General features: G+C 43.2%; 1 protein-coding gene across 1 annotated transcript in view; it reads left to right on the top strand.

The window, feature by feature from the left end:
• Positions 1–18,685, top strand: part of GAL3ST1 (galactose-3-O-sulfotransferase 1) — a 30,022-nt gene that overhangs the window by 9,555 nt on the left and 1,782 nt on the right. The window contains exon 2 of the mRNA XM_027865371.1: positions 7,721–7,851. Within this exon, the coding sequence (XP_027721172.1) occupies positions 7,730–7,851 (122 nt within the window). The 5' untranslated portion in view covers positions 7,721–7,729. The remainder of the gene's footprint in view (positions 1–7,720; positions 7,852–18,685) is intronic.

The raw sequence follows: 18,685 nt of genomic DNA, 5'->3' as shown, positions 1-18,685 counted from the left end.
GCCCCTCCCAGCCTGGATATTCCCTGTTCTAAGGCCATTCTAAGCTCTGACATTCCCTGTTCTAAGGCCCCTCCCAGCCCTGACCTTCCCTGTTCTAAGGCCCTTCCCAGTTCTGACCTTTCTTGTTCTAACAGCCCTCCCAGCTCCAATGTTCTTAAGATCTATGGACTTCAGAGCTCCTGCATGTGAGGCAGCTTGTATCTGCCGCTGGGCTCTGGTCTGGCCTCTTCCTCCCTGGTTACAGACCTCTAACTTGACTCCCCACCCCCACCTCGTAGTCCCAGAACCAAGAGACCTGGAAAGGGACCTTATGGACCTCATTTATAGGGGATGAAACTGGCCCTCAGAGGCGTGGCAACTTGCCTAAGCATCCAAGTGGGACTCGCACCCAGGCCCCGGGACTCCAGGTCCAAGCTTTTCCCACTGGACATCCAGATTGGCTCCCTTGTCCCCAGAGCCAGAAAGAGTAGCCCAGAGCGGTCACTCAGAAGCTTGGGCCTCAAGGCACATTCAAGACCTGTGTCTATGAGATGTGGACCCATGTAAATGTATGCAAAATGTGTGAGGAAGGTGCTGGCCCAGTGCGGATTGTTGCGTCAAGAGCAGCAAGGTCTGGCCTTTCAGTCACCCCAAATTGCGGCCGGCCTCCGAGAGGAGTCAGGGTCTTGGGGGAAAGTAGAGGCCGGATCCTTTTTTCCTCCCTTTCACTCCTTCTTCCCTTTTGGTCTCTTCTGAAATGTTCCTCTCGGATTTCTCATTTATTCTTTGTGTTCCTTGTGGGGTGGATGATTCTGTGGCCCTGGATCTGAGCTCCCCCTGCACCCCCTTCCTGTGTGCTGACCCCCAGCCCCACTCCCCATTCTCTCTGCCGAGCAGCTTCTGAAGAAGGTCACGCTGGATGGTCGGTCAGTCAGTCAAGAAACGTTTGTTAAGAGCCTACTATGTGCCAGGCGCCGCTCTGAGCATTAGGGATACAAAGAAAGGCCTCCTCCCCAATGACCAAGCCAGCTCCTGTCTGGGTCCATGTACCTGCCACCCCTGCACCCCCTCAGCATCGCCAGAGTAGGATACATTGAGGGGAAATGCCCTCGGTTCATCTTCCATGGATGCGTCTCACCATCTGGTCCTCAGACACAGCAGGGTCTCCTGGGCCAGTCCTTGGATCCCTCCGAGCTTGGCAAGACCTGTCGGAGCCTTCCAGAGCCAGGTTCCTCTCCCTATAAGGGAGTGAGAGTTAGGCTGGGGAGGGGGCTGGCACTTTCACATTAATGACCGTGTTTCATCTTGGCACCTGTCCTGTGAGGGACGTGGCCAGCTGGGATGAGAACCCAGATAGGTGGACTCTTTCTCCAGCACCGAGAGTGAAGGGGGCTTGGGGTTCAGAGTAACCTCTAGAGGTTTGGCAGGTTAATCGTGGGGCTTTCCCGTTCATTTATGCTGCCGCACGTAGACTCGACATAGCAGTTTGTCTGCAGTCTTCCCTAATTAGGTCGTGAGCGCCTTGAGAGCATGGACTGTGTTTGTCGACCTCTGTGTCAGTTCAGACGAGTCTTCCCAGGATTCTCTGAAACCACCCCTTCCTTATTTCTTGCAGCACGATACTATTCCATTATTTTCATATACTTCATTAAATATATATCTATGCACAATACGTATAAATATATGTGTGCATGTTTATATGTAAAATATTTCCCAATTACATATAAAAATTTTTTCAACATTCATTTTTTACAGTTTTGAGTTCCAAATTCTCTTTCTCTCTCCTGCCTCTCCCACCCCTTGGGAAGGCATGCAATATGTTACAGATTCTATTTCATTGCTTGGTCAGCCATTCCCCAGCTCCCTCAATTTACTATTCTTTGCCTCTGCAAAAAGAGCCGCTAAAAGTATGTTTATAAGCCTTTTTTGGTGTTCATTTTGCTACAAACTAGTCCCTCCCTTACTCTATCTTCCTTCTTATCCCCCCTTCCCCTTTCTCCCCTCTCTCAGTAGTATAAAATATATTTCTGTACGCAACCTTATTTGTGTGTATTTTTCCCTCCTTTGATGAGTTCAGATGAGAGTGAAGTCCAGGTATTAACGGTTCCCCTTCTTTCTTTGTACAAGCAGCTAGGTGCTACGGTAGACGAAGTTCTGCATGTGAAATTATTATTATTGTTGTTATTATAGACTATAGATTGACTGTAGGGTTTGGCCAAGGAGGACTTTCCTTTCTCTCCCTTCAGAAAGGGGGCAGAACTGATTCTCATATACCACACTTGTGTCCACTCATAGGGTTCTGCCTTGGGAGGGTCATTCATTCGGCCATTACCTTTTCTTCTCTCCTTTCATTCTCTCATCAGTTATACCTAGCCACAGCAATGGGTTCAGAAAGATCAGTAACTCACTTAGCCTGAGAGTTAAGGCAAAGCCCAATCCTTTCAACTTCTTCTTTGGGGGAAGTTCATAAAAATAAACAAATTATTCGTGATATCCTAAGTGTTTGTCAAGCCTCCAGATCATCCCTCCTTATTAGGACAGAAAAGAGACTTCGCAGCAAAATGAAGCAAAAGATTTCTTTAAAAAGACCCCTGGACTAAAGAATTAGGAGAATAAATATTTTAGAAGGGAAGCAGTAAATCTTACCTAAGTCACAAACTCCCTAAAAAAGTAGAGTAGACCAAACAAAAATCATTAACTCCATGAGACAGCAAGAAATAGTAGAACAAAATTTTTTAAAAATTGAAAAGAGAAGAAAATGTAATATATCTGATATATATGTATATATATATAAAAAAAAAAAAAACCAAAAAACTGACCTGGAGAGCAGGTCAAAGAAAAATAATTTAAGAATCATTGGATTACCTGAAAACCATAATTCTTAAAGGCCTGGCCACTTTATTCCAGGGAGAACCATTCAGCTCTATCATAAGCAAAGAGCAAAATGAAAATAGAAAGAATCAGCTGATCACCTCTCCTTCTGAAAAACAAACATATTTCAAAAGACTGAGTCCCAGAAATGTCACACTCAAAATCTAAACCTCAAAGGAAAAATATTATGAGCAGCCAGAAAGAAGTTCACGTACCAAGGAACCACAGTTAGGATCATACAAGACGTGGCAGCTCCTCCCTAAAAAGAGTGGAGAACTTGGAATACAATATTGTGAAAGACAAACAGTATAGATTTATAACTAAGAATAACTTACCCTGAAAACCTGAGTGAAATCCTAAGGGAAAAAGATGTACTTCTAATGGAATGAAGGACTTTCAGGCATTTCTGATGAAAAGATCAGAACTGAATAGGAATTTAGAAATACAAAAACCAGAGTCCAGAGAAATATAGAAAGTTAAATTTATTTGAGGACTTGGAGAGAGCTGTATGATATTATAATGATAACCTTCTAATGAGGGAGAAGAAACAAATGTTCCTTCAGAATTGTAATGTCTTCAAAAAATATTGAGAGGATTAAATAAGAAAAACAGAGGACCTCAGTGGATTGGTTCTACTTTGATATTTTTAAAAATGGAAAAAGAAGAGAGAGTGAAAGGAGTATATTAATGCAGAAGGGAGGAAGAAGCCAGTTGAACTTGTTATTTTTCATAATTGGGATGTGTGAGAAAAAGAATATACAAACATGGAGGAAAGAGCTGGGGAAACCACCATCAAACGAACCTTGCTCTTATCTGAAATGGATAAAGGAAGGTTGAACACATGCACAGATACATCAAACTCAATTGGGACATAATTGAGGATAGAGAAGAGGTGATTTAAGAGGGAGTATACAAAACAAACAAATTAAACTTCCTGATCTTGGAGGGAGGATTAAAAGAAAAAAACAAGAACTGGTTCCAGTTCCTAAGAGGGATGAATGTCTATTATTGGGAGTGACGCGGCTGAACAGTTGGTGGCATAGGAATGTAATGAAATATTATTGCACCATAAGAAATGATGAAAAAGACTATTTTGCAAAATCCTGGGTAGTTTGAACTTGTGCCAAGTGAACCAACCCAGGAGAATAATTTACTCAAGGACACATGGTAAAGAAAAGAAAAGAACCAAGAATTCCAATTAATGCAATTACCAACCATGTGTCTCTCCAAGACAGAAAGAAAGCTGTCTACACCTGGTCTTCTCAAGGGGCAGAAAGAGACATTTTTTTTTAAACATGGTCAATGTGTGAATTTATGCTGCTTGACTTTACTTATTTTTTTTTTAAATTTTGCTGATTTATACTTGGTTAAGCCACCATTTTGTCCTCCTGGAGTTAGTTTCATTCCAATGCTTGAAAATGTCATCTGATGTAATAAGGATTTTTTTTCTTTGTCTCAGTCAGGGAGAGGAGGTTGTGGAAGAGTGAAAGGAAGCAATGTTAATACTGGGGGAAAAAGAGGCCCGTTGAAACTTTTTTTCCCTCTAAATGAACTCCTCCCCTTGCCTTCATCTGGAAATTTGTTTGGTCAATAGGTCATCAGGCTATGGCAACTCATAAGGCCTGAGGCACCTACCAAGTCTGAGAGATCCTGATGCCTCATGAGGAGGACTTTTTATGTCCTTAGATGACCAGGGAGCTGGGGCCAATTAGGTCCTGGGGTTGGCTTTGTCTTCCTTTAGGTAAAGTCTCCCCATGTTATGGGTGGGAGGAAAGAAGCTTCATCAGGGAAACCCTAGTCTTATCATGAAGGGGGCATCTCCTAAGAATCAAATAGCTTTACCCCTGGATGACGGAGGCAGCCCCTCCTCAACCTCCCAGGGCTAACACTCCACAGTCTCCCCAAGTCTCATGAATCAAATTCAAGGCTAGCAGGCTTAGTTACCTAAAGGCTTCAGTCAATCTCATGCTCCCCTTCCAATCTGATTGGAGAAACATTTTCATTTTTGTCGAGAGCATGCTGGACCCTCATCCACCTGGACTATTTCCAAAAGTTTCTTAACAGGTCGTCCTGTCTTCAATCTCTTCTCCCCCATCACCAAAATGACCCTTCCTCCACCCTTTCCAAAACTGTGACAGGATACCAGGTGCAGGTTGGACGAGGAAGCCTTTGAGGTTCCCTTCTGCACCTGAAATCTTCCACTGAGTAAATATTTCTGAAGTGCCTATTAAGAAAACAGTCATTGCCCTCTAGGAATTTATTTATAGTCTAGTAAACAAGAACCCTCACCACAATATCCATGACAAGTGGCCTCATAGAAAGGGAATTAACAGTCTGGCACAAGAGGTACAAAACCTTGCTCGAGCAACAACCCCCTTAAAGTTAGAATGGACCAAATAAAGCTAATGATTCCATGAGAAATGAGAAACATTAAAACATCAAAAGACTGAAAAAAATAGAGGAAAACATAAGATATCTCATATTAAAAAAAAAAACTGACCTGGAAAACAGATTGAGGAGAAAAGAAATTAAAAATTATTGGATGTTTGACCAAAAAAAAAAAAGAACCTAGACGTCATATTTCAAGAAATCTTCCCAGATCTCTTAGAACCAGAAGGCAAGGTGGAAATTGAAAGAATCCATCTCCTGAAAGAAACATCAAGATGAAAATCCCCAGGAACATTATAACCAAAATCCAGAGCTTTCAGCTCAAGGAAAAAATATTGCAAGTGACCAGAAAGAAGGAATTCAAGTACTGAGGAACCACCATCAGAATCACACATGACTTAGCAGCCACCACAGCAAAGGAAAGGAGATTTTGGAATGTGACATTCCAGAAGGCAAAGGACATAGGCTTACAGCCAAGAGTAACTTACCTAGCAAAACTGAGTATATAATGATACAGGAGAAAATATGGATCTTTAATGAAATAGAAGACTTCCAAGCATTCCTGGTGGAAATACCAGAGCTGTGTAGCAACTTTGAAGTTCAAACATAGGGATTAAGGGAAATATAAAAGGGTAAACATGAATGAACAATCATAAGGGACTGAACACAGAAGAATTGCTCACATTAAAATGGGGGGAGGTGATAAATGTGTCTTCTCTGAACCTTATAATCATCAGGAGTCATAGAGAAAGTCTAAATAGATAAGGCCTGGGAGTGGTTCTGTTATGTCTTGACGAACTTAAAAGAAGAATGGAAAGGCAAGAGAAGAGGAAAGGATAGAGGATGGGAGAAAGGTCAGGGAAAATTATCTCAGATAATTGGAATGCACAAGTAGTTGTCTAGACAAACAAGGAAGTCAAGGGCGGACTGCCTGACACTTGAACCTCACTCATCTGAACTGGTCAGACAAATACACATGTACACACTCAACAGAGAAGAAGAGAGAATGGTGGGGAAGGGGAGTTAGAGAAAGAGTAGATTAAGGAAGGGATTAGTCCTAAGCAACGGGAACTTTGGGCAGCTAGGTGGTATTCTGGATAGAGCACTGGGCCTGGAGCTAGGAAGACTTCATCTTCCTGAGTTCAAATAGGGTGTCAGACATTTAACTAGCTGTGGGACCCTGGGCAAGTCACTTCACCCTGTTTGCCTGCATTTTCCCATCTGTCAAATGAACTGGAGAAGGAAATGGCAAACCGCTCCACTACCTTTGCCAAGAAAACCCCAAAGGGGGTCAAGAAGAGTCAGATACCAACATGAACTTTAAGGATATTAAAAAAAAACATTTATAGCTCTGTTTGAGGTGACAAAGAATGAGGTTTTGAGGGGTGACTTAATATGTTACATATGATACATATAGATATAGCTATAGATATATACATGTGATGGAATACTGTTGTGTTATGAGAAATGGTGAAAGGGGTGGTTTCTGAGAAGCTGGAAAGAACTTGTCTGAACTGATGCAGATGGAAGTGAGCAGAACCAGGAGAACGGTTTCCACAGTGACAATAACATTGTAAAGCCTTAGGAATTCTGATAAGTGTAACCAGCTATTCCAGAAGGACCTAGGATAAAATTTGCTACTCACCTCCTGAGAGAGAGGTGAAGGACTCAATGTGCAGAATGAAACATACATGTGTGTACATATATATATACATATATATAGATATATAGATATATAGATATACACACATATTTACATATGGTTTTCCTTTAGACATGACCAATGAAGAAATTGTTTTGCTTACCTATACATGTTTACAATAGTGGTTTTGTTTTTCATTCTCAGTTAGAGGGGGGCATAGATGGGAGAGAAAAAGGTAGATTTTTGCTAATTGAAAAAAAATTTAATTAAACAAGATATCAATACAATTTTTTTTTTAAAGAAGGAAATGATGATGCCTCTGTCCTGTATCTCTGATCTTGGAATCTGGAGATCTAGATACAAGCCTCAGTTTGGCCATTCCTCTGTAACCTCGGACAAGTCCCTTCCTTTCTCTTGGCCTCAGTTTCCTCTTCTGTAAAATGGGGCTATTCATACTTGAGAGCTATGGCTGTTGTGAGACTCGCTTGAACTATTGATTGGAAAGATATTCCTCAACAAGGATTTGTTAAGTGCCTACTCTATACCAGGCACTGTGCTAAGCACTGGAGATAATAAGAAAGGCCCAAAGACAATGCCCGCCCTCAAGGAGCTCACAGTCTGATGGGAGAGACAACATATAAACAGTCTGATCAGTACATATCTGTTAAGCCCCTGGCTGTGCCAGGCATGGCTGGTGACCGGGATACACAGGAAGGCAGAAGACAGTCTGTGCTGGAGGAGCTGACAGTCCACAGCCTGGACACGCATGTGGAGGGTGATGATGGGCGGGGGATGGCATCTAACTTCAGGGCTCCTGCCCCACCCCTCTCTCTTCCCCAGATTACGGAGATGCCTTCTCTGAGGAAACCCTGGCACTCCATGGCAAAGGTGCTCATCCTGGGATGCCTGTTCACCGGCTTCCTTCTGCTGTTCTACGCCTACGTGGCCCCACTGCAAGTCAGCATGACTGAGTGAGTAGGGGGAGGGAGAGGGGCTTGAGGGAAGGAAACGTTCCATTAAAGGAAACAGCTCTAGTGCAGGGAGAACCTAGAGCCCTGGGGACTTGCAGCATCCCATCCAGGTGCTTTTCCAGCTCAGCCAAGAGTAAGCTCTGGCAGGACAGTGGTTGTACCTGGGAAGGGTCTTAGAACAGGGGATGTCAGGGCTGAGAGGGGCTTAGAACAGGGGACGTCAGGGCCGAGAGGGGCTTAGAACAAGGGATGTCAGAGCTGGAAAGGACCTTCAGACAGGGAATGTCAGAGCTGGGAAGGGATTTAGAACAGGGAAAGTCAGAGCTGGGAAGGGCCTTAGAATATGGATGTCAGAGCTGAGAGGGGCCTTAGACCAGGGGATGTCAGAGCTGAGAGGGGCCTTAGAACAGTGGATGTCAGAGCTGGGAGGAGTGTTAGAATAGAGAATTACAAGCTAAGAACCACTCAAGGCTCGGGGTTCACATGAACATGGTCTGATCTTGGGGCTGACCCCCGAGGCTCACTTTCTCTCTCTGGGTCATCGCCCTGGGGCTACCTGAGGACAATCTCTAAATACACTCATGTCTCTGTTTCCTCAAAGGTGGGTCAAAGGGGTCCCCAGCTCCTCTTAGTTATTTGATGCTGTGACCTCTCACCAGTAAGTGGAATGAAAATGGGAGGAGGCAGTGAATAGAGTGAGTTGGTTATTGGTTTATGACAATTGTCTCTGTGTTCTAAGTTATCAAACTGTGATAGTTGTGTGAAGGTTATGCCCTCTGCCCTGAGATCATGAGGACCAAAGGTTTGACTCATCCTGGGAGAGGCTGCTTGCATTGGGCCCCTCTGGCTCCACCAGGCAGCCTTACCTTCACTAGCTAGGCCTTGGATCAATGACTGATTTCATGGATCATCTGGGAGAAAGGGGAGAGAATTCTCCATCTTTGGGTATGAGTGTATATATTTTATATATATATATGTGTATATATACACACACACACATATATATAAATGTATACATGCACAGCTAGGTCCCAATTAGCTCAAATAACATGTATTTGCATTATTCAAATTCACACTGCATATTTCCATTAGACTGAAACCAATAACCCCATTTTACATAATTATAACTTCAAATAGTGGGAATTTGAATACATTGGGACCTATATTCATACACTTTTCATTGGCATTCTTTTAGAGATATTTTAACATAGATATGTTTAAATAATATATCTTATTGATATTTTTTGTTTTGTATTACCTGTATTTCCCCTTGTAGATTTTCCTCTTCTCCAGCCTCCCAGAGAGCCATCCCTTAAAATAAAGAATTTTTTTAAAAAGTGGAAGAGGGAAGGGGCAGCTAGGTCGCACAGTGGATAGAGCACCGACCCTGGAGTCAGGAGGACCTGAGTTCGAATCCGACCTCAGATACCTAACACTCACTAACTGTGTGACTCTGGGCAAGTCACTTAACTCCAATTGCCTCACCAAAAAAAAAAAAAAAAGTGGAAGAGGTGAAAGAAATCCAACAAAACTCATCAACCCTTTGAAACAGACTATATATACATAAAATATAATATGTATATAGATATCTATATACATATATATATAGACACATAATAAATATAAATATAAAATATCTTTGGACCTCCATAGAAATAATAATTTTTTTGTCCATAGAAACCATTTTTTTTTTTAAATCCAGCCACTGAATCAAATGACACCATCTCTGTAGGGCTGAAGCTCTGTCTTTGGGACCGTGGATCAGCTACAGTTCCCCAGCTGGCAGTTTCTGCTATCCTAGCACAGCACCTTTGGTTGCTAGGATTAAGCTGTCTCTATCCTAAGACTGTGCTGCTCTGATTGGTGGTTGCCATGGTCACCTGGGTCCAGAGCCAGTCATGCTTCACTTCCTTCCCTGGCCATCTTTTTATTAGCTGCCTGGCCACCTCACGTTTCATGCATGCCCTCTCCCCTGTTTTCCAGTTTGTAAACCTTAACCAGCCAATCAATCAATCAATCAATATTTATCAAGTGCCTACTGTGTACCAGTCACAGTGCTAAGCTCTGGGGTTATGAAAAGAGACAAAAAGCTAGTCCCTGCCCTCAAGGAGCTTATAATCTAACAGGGGAAACACCACACAAACAAATATGTACAAAGCAAACTTTAGACGGGATAAATAGGAGATAATTAAGAGAGGGAAAACACTGGGATGAAGAGGGGTTGGGAAAGGCTTCCTGTAGAAGGTGGGATTTTAAAGGAACCTGGAGAGGTAGTAGCTGGAGCAGAGGAGGGAGAGCATTCCAGGCATGGGAAGGCCAGAGACGATGCCTGGAGGGTCTTGTTCATGGAACATCCAGGAGGTCGGTGTCCTGGAGGTCAGAGTGGTGGGGAGTGAGGGGTAAGGGGCCTGGAGAAGTAGGAGGGGGCAGGTGGTGAAAGGCCAGGGTCATTGCTCATGGAAAGGTCCTATCAGCATATTGCCCAGTGTCTCCCCTCACTATCCCTGAAACTTTCCAGACTAAATACCCACCCCCAAACCACTCCTCCCCAACGTGTTATCTCCTCATTTTAGAATGGAAGCTTCTTGAGGCTAGGAATTGGTTTTACGTTTGTATCTGTATCCTCAATGCTTGGCAAACAGTAGGTGCTTAATCCGTATTTTTCATTCATTCATTTATTCATTCATTCATTCATTCATTCATTCATACCTGCCCTCAGTGTGGCACATGCATATCAGCTGATGAGAAGTCTTTATTTCACTCTACATAAAATACATACATGGAAAGGACTCTTGGGAAATCAAAAAGAGTCAAACTTGAGGTTGTCACCAAGACAATCTCTTGATATTCAAGTGAATCCCTTTCTCCTGAAGAGTCCCATGGGCTCCCCTTGGGACTCATTGTACTACCCTTGGTTTAGAATCCCCCAGCATGGGGGCAGCTAGGTGGCACAGTGGATAGAGCACCGACCCTGGATTCAGGAGGACCTGAGTTCAAATCTGGCCTCAGACTGAACACTTGACACTTACTAGCTGTGTGACCCTGGGCAAGTCACTTAACCCCATTGCCTAGCCAAAAAAAAAAAAAAAGAATGCCCCAGCAGGCATGTGCTTTGGGGGCCGCTGACCCCCTCACCTACTTAAGGTTAGCCTAGCTTCAGCCTAAGACTGTCAGTCACAGTCCAACCCTAATCTTCCACAAAGTTAGGGAATTCCCCAGGGGACTGAGTTGAGGCAAGCTGGGGGATTCCATCTCTGCCCAGCACCCTGTCGTCTTCCTCTCCAGATGCAGAAATTTTTTAGTTTCTTGCAAAATCAGCCACTGTAAGCTTGATATCAGCAATTCACACACGATAGCTTCCAAATAAATCTTAGCACCTAGCAGAACAAGGATGATGAACCTTTCAAATTAAGCATCCTGGGTAATCATCTCAGAATGGCACCAGTGCAAATAAGCATTGGCGATATATTCAATAAGCCTAATACAGTATAAGATGACCCTGGCTCCATCTCTCCTCTCCTGGCATTTTCATCCCCCACCCCCCATCTCTGGAATTCTCTCTTTCCTCACCTCCAATTCCTGGGTTCCTTCAAGTCCTAGCTTGACTGCTAGCTTCTGTAAGAGACCTTTCCTGCTACCCCTTAATTTTCATGCCTTCCCTCTGAGATTACGGCTAATTTTCCCTGCATGTAGTTCTTTGCACGTTGTTTTTCATATATTGTCTGCCCCATCAGATCGTGAGCTCCCTGAAGGCAGAGACTATGGCAGCCTTTTTTCATATCTCCATGGCTTAACACAATGCCTGGAATACAGTAGGTGCTTAGTAAATGCTTGCTGGCAAAATATCACTTACCTCAGTGACTCTGGATTTAAATTAAACATGGAGTATGTTACACACAGATATCACGGGAGTGCATGCATTCAGAGGGATCAGGAAAATATGCATAAATATTAACAAAACATATTAACATAATTATTAGGGAAAGTATTAACACGAGTGGGCCCACAGGATAACATGACCAGCGTAAGAAGCAGTTCATACACCAGCAAACCACAAAACAACATAGAGCTATCTCTGCTACGTTGCATGAGACAGGTAGGTGGTGCAGAGTATAGAAGGTCAGGCTGGAGTCAGTAAGACCTGAGTTCAAATCTGGCCTCAGACACTCCCTAGCTGTGTGACCCTGGGCAAGTCACTATCTGCCTCAGTTTCCTCATCTCTAAAATGGGGATAATAATAGCACCTACTTCCCAGGGTTATTGTGAGGAGGAAGTGAGGTAATATTTGTAAAGGGCTTAGCAAGTGCCTGGCACATAGTAGGAGCATAAGAAATGTTGATTGACCAATCTATGGCCCAGTAAGTGGCTGCAGTGAGCTGTCTTTGCAGGACCCCTCGGCAGCCTCAGTGGGGCTGGTCTCTTAAATGGGCCACTTGCCCAATCTCTCCACACCTGGCTGTGGACCTGCTTTCTAGGGGTTCACTAACTTGTGTGTCCCTCAAACAAGTTCTCAGCCCAACTCTGCCTCCTCATCGAAGGTCTTCACAATGAACTCGGGCTTCAGGAAGCTGAAATACTTTCATTGCGTGACTGGGTTTGCCCAGTTCTCTCTTGATGTCGCCTTGAGCCCTGGTAGTTAATGTTCCTCATGCTGCTTACATTTAGGATATGAAGTGTGCATATGTGTGTGTGTGTGTGTGTGTGTGTGTGTGTGTGTGTGTGTGTGAGGGTGGGGGTGGGGCATGGATTCTAACTCTTCCATTCTCTTTTTTTTTTTGGTAAGGCAATTGGGGTCAAGTGACTTGCCCAAGGTCACACAGCTAGTACGTGTCAAATGTTTGGTCTGAGGCCAGATTTGAACTCAGGTCCTCCTGACTTCAGGGCCGGTGCTCTATCCACTGTGCCACCTAGCTGCCCCCTAACTCTTCCATTCTCTAAATGAACTCATTAACTTGGAGTAGCAGAAAGGGACAGCCTCCTTTTACTGGATTGTTTTTTAGTACTTGGCATTCTTTTAAAAAATTATTCATTTTTGCATGCTTTTATAATCTACCCCTTCCAATGTCTCCTTCATTGAAGAAAGGAAGGAAGGAAGGAAGAAAGATGTAGATATTTTTAAACATTTTATAATTGTGTATATTTAATGTCTTTCTACAAACTGATTTCACTTAGCTTTCATCTTTATAAAACCACTGGTTGTGAAACAACTGGGCCATAAGTCATATCCCGGTGAATCTCGTTTCTGAGTAATGTTAGACAAGCAGACTGCAGATTGCCTTCTTCATGGAAGAATCACTTACTTTATTGTGAAGGACGTCTGACGCAGTAGTCTTTGTTACTGTTATGTGTGGAATGTTTCATTTCTGGCAGGTTGTGCTGCTCTGATTTTAATAAAATAAAGTTGAATGAAAAAGGAAAGAAAGAAAAAAGGGAGGGAGGAAGAGAGAAAGAAAGGAGGGAGGGAGCAAGAAAAAGAGAAGGAAAGAAGGGAAGGAAGAAAGTGAAGAAGGAAGCTTCCTTCAAGTCCCAATTAACATCCCCACCTACAAGGAGCCTTTCCTGCCCCACCACCCCCGCCCCGCCCCCATGTTAATGCCTTCCCTCTGATTATTTCCCTTTGATCCTGTCTCTAGCTTGTTGGTACAGAGATGCTTGCTTCTTGTCTCCCTCATTAGACTAGGAACTCCTTGAGGGCAGGGACTGTCTTTTGCCTCTTTTTATATCTCCAACATTTAACACAGTGCCTGGCATGTAGTAGATGCTTAATAAATGCTTTTGGACTGATTACTATTGACCTATGTCCAAAGTCATCATGAATAACTTTTGTAGTGCTGGAGTACCATACACGGGTCATACTTCCTGGCACCCTAGATGGGGAGGGAGAGGACAAACATTTATGAAACACCTCCTGTGTGCCAGGCACTGTGGCCAAGTGCTATACAGATAGGGTGTGGGCTCAGTGACTGCCTGATACAGTATTTGTCCAGCTCTGGCCACTGTCTCCATAGTAGGGTGAACTCTGAGGATTGGACCTCACATCTCCAAAACCCTCCAGATTGGAATTGGTATCAATCAATCAATCAACAAATAGATCGATTAACAACTTTCAATAATAACAATAGCTAACGTTTATGTAGCACTTAGGCACTGTGCTAAGCACTTTACAAATATTATCTCATTAGATCCTCATCACAATCTTGTGTGGGACCTGTTATCATTATCCCCATTTTACAGATAAGGAAACTGAGACAGACAGATGAAATTACTTGCCCAGGCTTACACATCTAGTAAATGTCTGAGGCTGGATATGAGTTCAGGTCATCCCAGTTAAAGAATTATTTTTCAAATTAAGGAAAAATTACAAATACAAAGAGAAAAAAATATGGTAAAACCAACCAATGTCACATGCCACTGTAGGCAATGTCCACATCTGTGAACCCTCCAGCTCTGCACAGGACCACAGAGCGGGGAGGGGGAGGGGAGGTGACTTCTTAGCTCTCTTCTTTGGGGCTGTGTTTTTTTTTTCATTGCTTTGTGAATGTTCTTCCCCTTTTCCTCCTCACTGTCATCCAGCTGCTGTTTTCTTGGTTCCATCCATCCGAACCCTTTGGAAGGCTATGACTGTCTTTTCCTCCAGGGTCTCTTAGAAAGTGATTGGAGCAGGCCAGCCCTTTGGTGCGGTCTCCATCCTCTGTCCGCACTGGCGCTTCTGGAGGGAGCGTCTGCAGGAACAGACCCTGCCCCGGCTTCCCTGGCCTGGTCTCCTTTTCCCAGTGCTGGCCCTATAGCGACCTGGGCTTTTGTGGCACAAAGGCTGCATTCTCCTCGCATGCACGTCTCCCCTTCCAGTGACCCCTTCCTAGCAGCTCTAACAGGAAGCAATCTGGCCGTCCTGGTGGTCACCTGATGGGGGTGCGCGCCCACGTGTCCAGCTGCCACGGGATCTTCCTTTATTCCATGTTCTTTCTGAGTGGAACAGCTTTGTCCAGGAGCTCCCAGACAAATCTAACATGTGCTATCAAGCAGGCCTGTAGCCCCTAGGCCCCCTACAGGCCCCAAAGCTGGTCCTCTGGAGGCTTCCCATCAACTTACCCCTCTTTTCTAGGTCAGAGACCTTAATGCAGCAGTTCTCAAATGTTTGGGTCTAAGGATCCCTTTACACTCCTAAAAATCATTAAGGCCATGGGTTAGCCAGGTGGCACAGTGGATAGAATGTTGGCCTTGAAGTCAGGAGGACCTGAGTTCAAATCCAGACTCAGGCACTTATTAGCTATGTGACCCTGGCTAAGTCACTTAGCCCTGAATGCCTCCAAAAAGAAAGCCATTGAGGACCCCAAGAAGCTTTTGGTTTATGGGGGTGATATCTATCCACATTCCAGTTATCAGTCATTTTCCAGTCATATCTGACTCTTCATGACCCCATTTGGAGTCTTCTAAACAAAGATACTAAAGTGTTTGCCATTTCCTTCTCCAGCTCATTTTACAGATGAGGAGACTGAGGCAAACAGGGTGAAGTGACTTGCACAGGGTCACACATCTAATAAGTGTCTGAGGCTGGGTTTGAACTCATGAAGAGAAATCTTGATTCCAAGCCTAGCATTCCGTGCATTATGGCACCCCCTAGCTGCCTCCTATCCATATTTACCATATTAGAAGTTAAAGCATAACATTTAAAGTATTTATTTATTCATTTAAAAATAACAATAACAAACCCATTAGATGGTAATATAAATAACATTTTTAGTGAAAATTTAGTAAAAAATTTTAGTAAATTTTTAGAATTTTTTAGAATAGAAAATTAGTAAAAAATTTTTAGTGAAAAGTATATCTTCCCAAGCCAAAAAAATTGGTGAGAAAATGGCATTATTTTACATAGTTTTGCAAATATCTTTACTATATCTAAATAGAAGGTAGCCGTGTTCCTGTCTGCTTCTATATTCAATGGGTTGCAAATTGTTGTTTTGTTTGAAGTATATGTAAAACCCAACCTTCCACAGATAAGTAGTTGGAAAAGGGAGGCAAAATAATTTAATAGGCAAATAATGTCAGTATCATTATGAAAATAGCTTTGCCCTCACGGCCCCCCAGGAGGGGTCTCAGGGATCTCTGAGGGGCCTGTGGACCGCATTGTGAGAACCACTGCTGTAAAGCGATGGACACTGGGGCAATCCAAACTTCCCAAGGGTACTCTTAAGAAGAGTTTCCCAGATTAGCCCTTCTGCTATGAAATATTAAACCGTGGCCTTGTCACAGTCGGCATTTATTGGGTGCAAAGGAACTGGCTTGGGCCTAAGGCCTAGGGAGGCTGGACGTGTAGGAGGCCTAGGAGTGAGCCATCCCTCTCTGATGTAGTGCACCCAGCGTTGGCCCTTGACCTCCCCTTTTTTCAGATTGAGGCCTTTGATTTTTTTCTTAATTAATTTATTTTTAATTTTCAACATTCATTTCCATATGCTTTTGAGTTTTAAATTTTCTCCCCCTCCCTCCCCACCTCCTTCTCCTAGATGGTGTGCAATCTGATATAGGCTCTACATGTACATTCCTATTAAACATATTTTCACATTAGTCATGTTGTAAGGAAGAATTAGAACCAATAGGAGGAACCACCAGAAAGAGGAAACAAAACACAACAGAAGGAAAAAAAGAGCAAACAGTCTGCTTCCATCTGCATTCAGACTCCATAGTTCTTTCTTTGGGTGTGGATCTCATTTTCCATCACGAGGCCTCTGGAAATGTCTTAGATCCTTGTATTGCTGGGAGGGGTTAAGTCTATTAAAGTTAGTCATCACACAACGTGGCTGTTACAACGTTCTCATGGTTCTGCTCACTTCACTCAGCATCAGACCATACAAGTCTTTCCAGGTTTTTCTGAAGTCTTCCTGCTCATCATTTCTTATAGCACAGTAGTATTCTATTACATTTATACCACAACTTGTTCAGCCATTCCCCAACTGATGACCATCCTCTCAATTTCCAGTTCTTTGTCACCACAGAGAGAGCTGCTATAAATATTTTTGTACATGTGGGTCCTTTTCTCATTTGTATGATCTCTTTGGGATACAGCCCTAGAAGTGCTATTGCTGGGTCAAAGGGTATGCATATTTTTGTAGCCCTTTGGGCATAGTTCCAAACTACTCTCCAAAATGGTTGGATCAGTTCACAGCTCCACCAACAATGTATCAGTGTTCCAATTTTCCCACATCTTCTCCAACATTTATCATTTTCCTGTTTTGTCATGTTGACCAATCTGATGGGTGTGAGGTGGTACCTTAGAGTTGTTTTGATATGCATTTCTCTAATCAATAGTGATTTAGAGCATTTTTTATATGACTATTGATAGCTTTATTTTCTTCATCTGAAAACTGCCTTTGGCCCTTTCTCCTCCAAATATTCTTTACGGTCTGTCAGGTTCTCTTTGTTTACTAAGGCTTCTGTTCTCTTGGCCAAGTCCTTTTCTCCTGAAGGGGATGTGTAGTCCTGAACTCAAATACTGTCTCCTACTCTCTACACCTGGTGTTTTTCAATTATTCAATCAATTGCTAAGTTGCGTGAATGATCCTTAGTCCTCACCCTGCTATCAGTTACTCTGAAATCTCCTAATTCCTTGACATTTCCTTTTAATGTCTTTACTTTTAATCTCTGCATCTACTCCTAAAATCAGATGACACCTATCAATTTCCAGATCATCAAACTCTTCAAGTAGCTTAGACCCACATGCATGGCCAGGGAATTCATGGACCCAGCACCACCCACTTTCCCACGGTCTTGTCTCTGTCTCTGTCTGGTGCTGCTGCTTTCTTCCTTCCCTGCTGCTTACTCACTTCCCAATCAATGTATTGATTCCTGATGACTCTATTCCACAAACTTACTGGGTATGACACTCTACAATGATGTGCCAAGATGAGACAATAGAGTAATGCCAATAGCTGTTGGCATGTGGTGGAGCCAATAAACAAAATAAGGCATACTGGGGCTTCCCTCAGGACAGGGAGGCTCCATTGTTAGTCACAGTTTGACTTTAGTACATGACAGGGTTAGGGCAGCTCTCCAGGGGACCAAGCAAAGGAACACTGGGGGATTTCCTACCCACCAGCAGGGATTGGCCTCTGGTTTCCTGTTTTACTTGAGCATCACAGCCACCATATGAAGTCAATGCTCAAGCCACTCTTATTCCCATTTTATGGATGAGAAAACTGGGGCTCAGAGAAGTTAAACCACTTGCTCATTGTCATATGGTTAGTAAATGCTAGAGATAGATAGCTATCTAGATAGAAAGAGAAAGATGGACAGACACATAGATGATAGATGGATGGATAGATAGCTGTTTAGATAGATGGATGGATGGATGGATGGATGGATGGATGGATGGATGGATGGATTGGCAGATAGATGATGGATGGATAGATGGATACTTAGATAGATAGATGGATGGATGGATGGATAGATGATGAATCGATGAACAGACAGAGATATTTAGATGGATGGATAAATAGTTGGATGGATAGCTAGATGGAGAGATAGATGAATAACTGGATGGATGGAGGAAGGATGGATGGGTGGATATCTAGATAGATAGACGGATATCTAGATGGATGGATAGACAGATGACAGGTGGATGGATAGAGGGATACATAGATGGATAGGTAGATATTTAGATGGATGGATATTTAGATAGGTAGATGGATGGATAGATAGGCGGATAAGTGGAGGAAGGATGGATGGGTGAATGTCTAGATAGCTGGTAGATGGATAATGGATGGACAGACAGATAGACAGATAGGCAGTTATCTAGATAGCTAGGTGGATGGATAGATGAAGGAATGAATAACTAGAT

This window comes from Vombatus ursinus, unplaced genomic scaffold (assembly GCF_900497805.2).
Source record: "Vombatus ursinus unplaced genomic scaffold, bare-nosed wombat genome assembly UNPS02001287.1, whole genome shotgun sequence".
Lineage (NCBI taxonomy): Eukaryota > Metazoa > Chordata > Mammalia > Diprotodontia > Vombatidae > Vombatus > Vombatus ursinus.
Note: the sequence above shows the minus strand (reverse complement) of the source record. Positions and strands in the feature narration are given on the sequence as shown.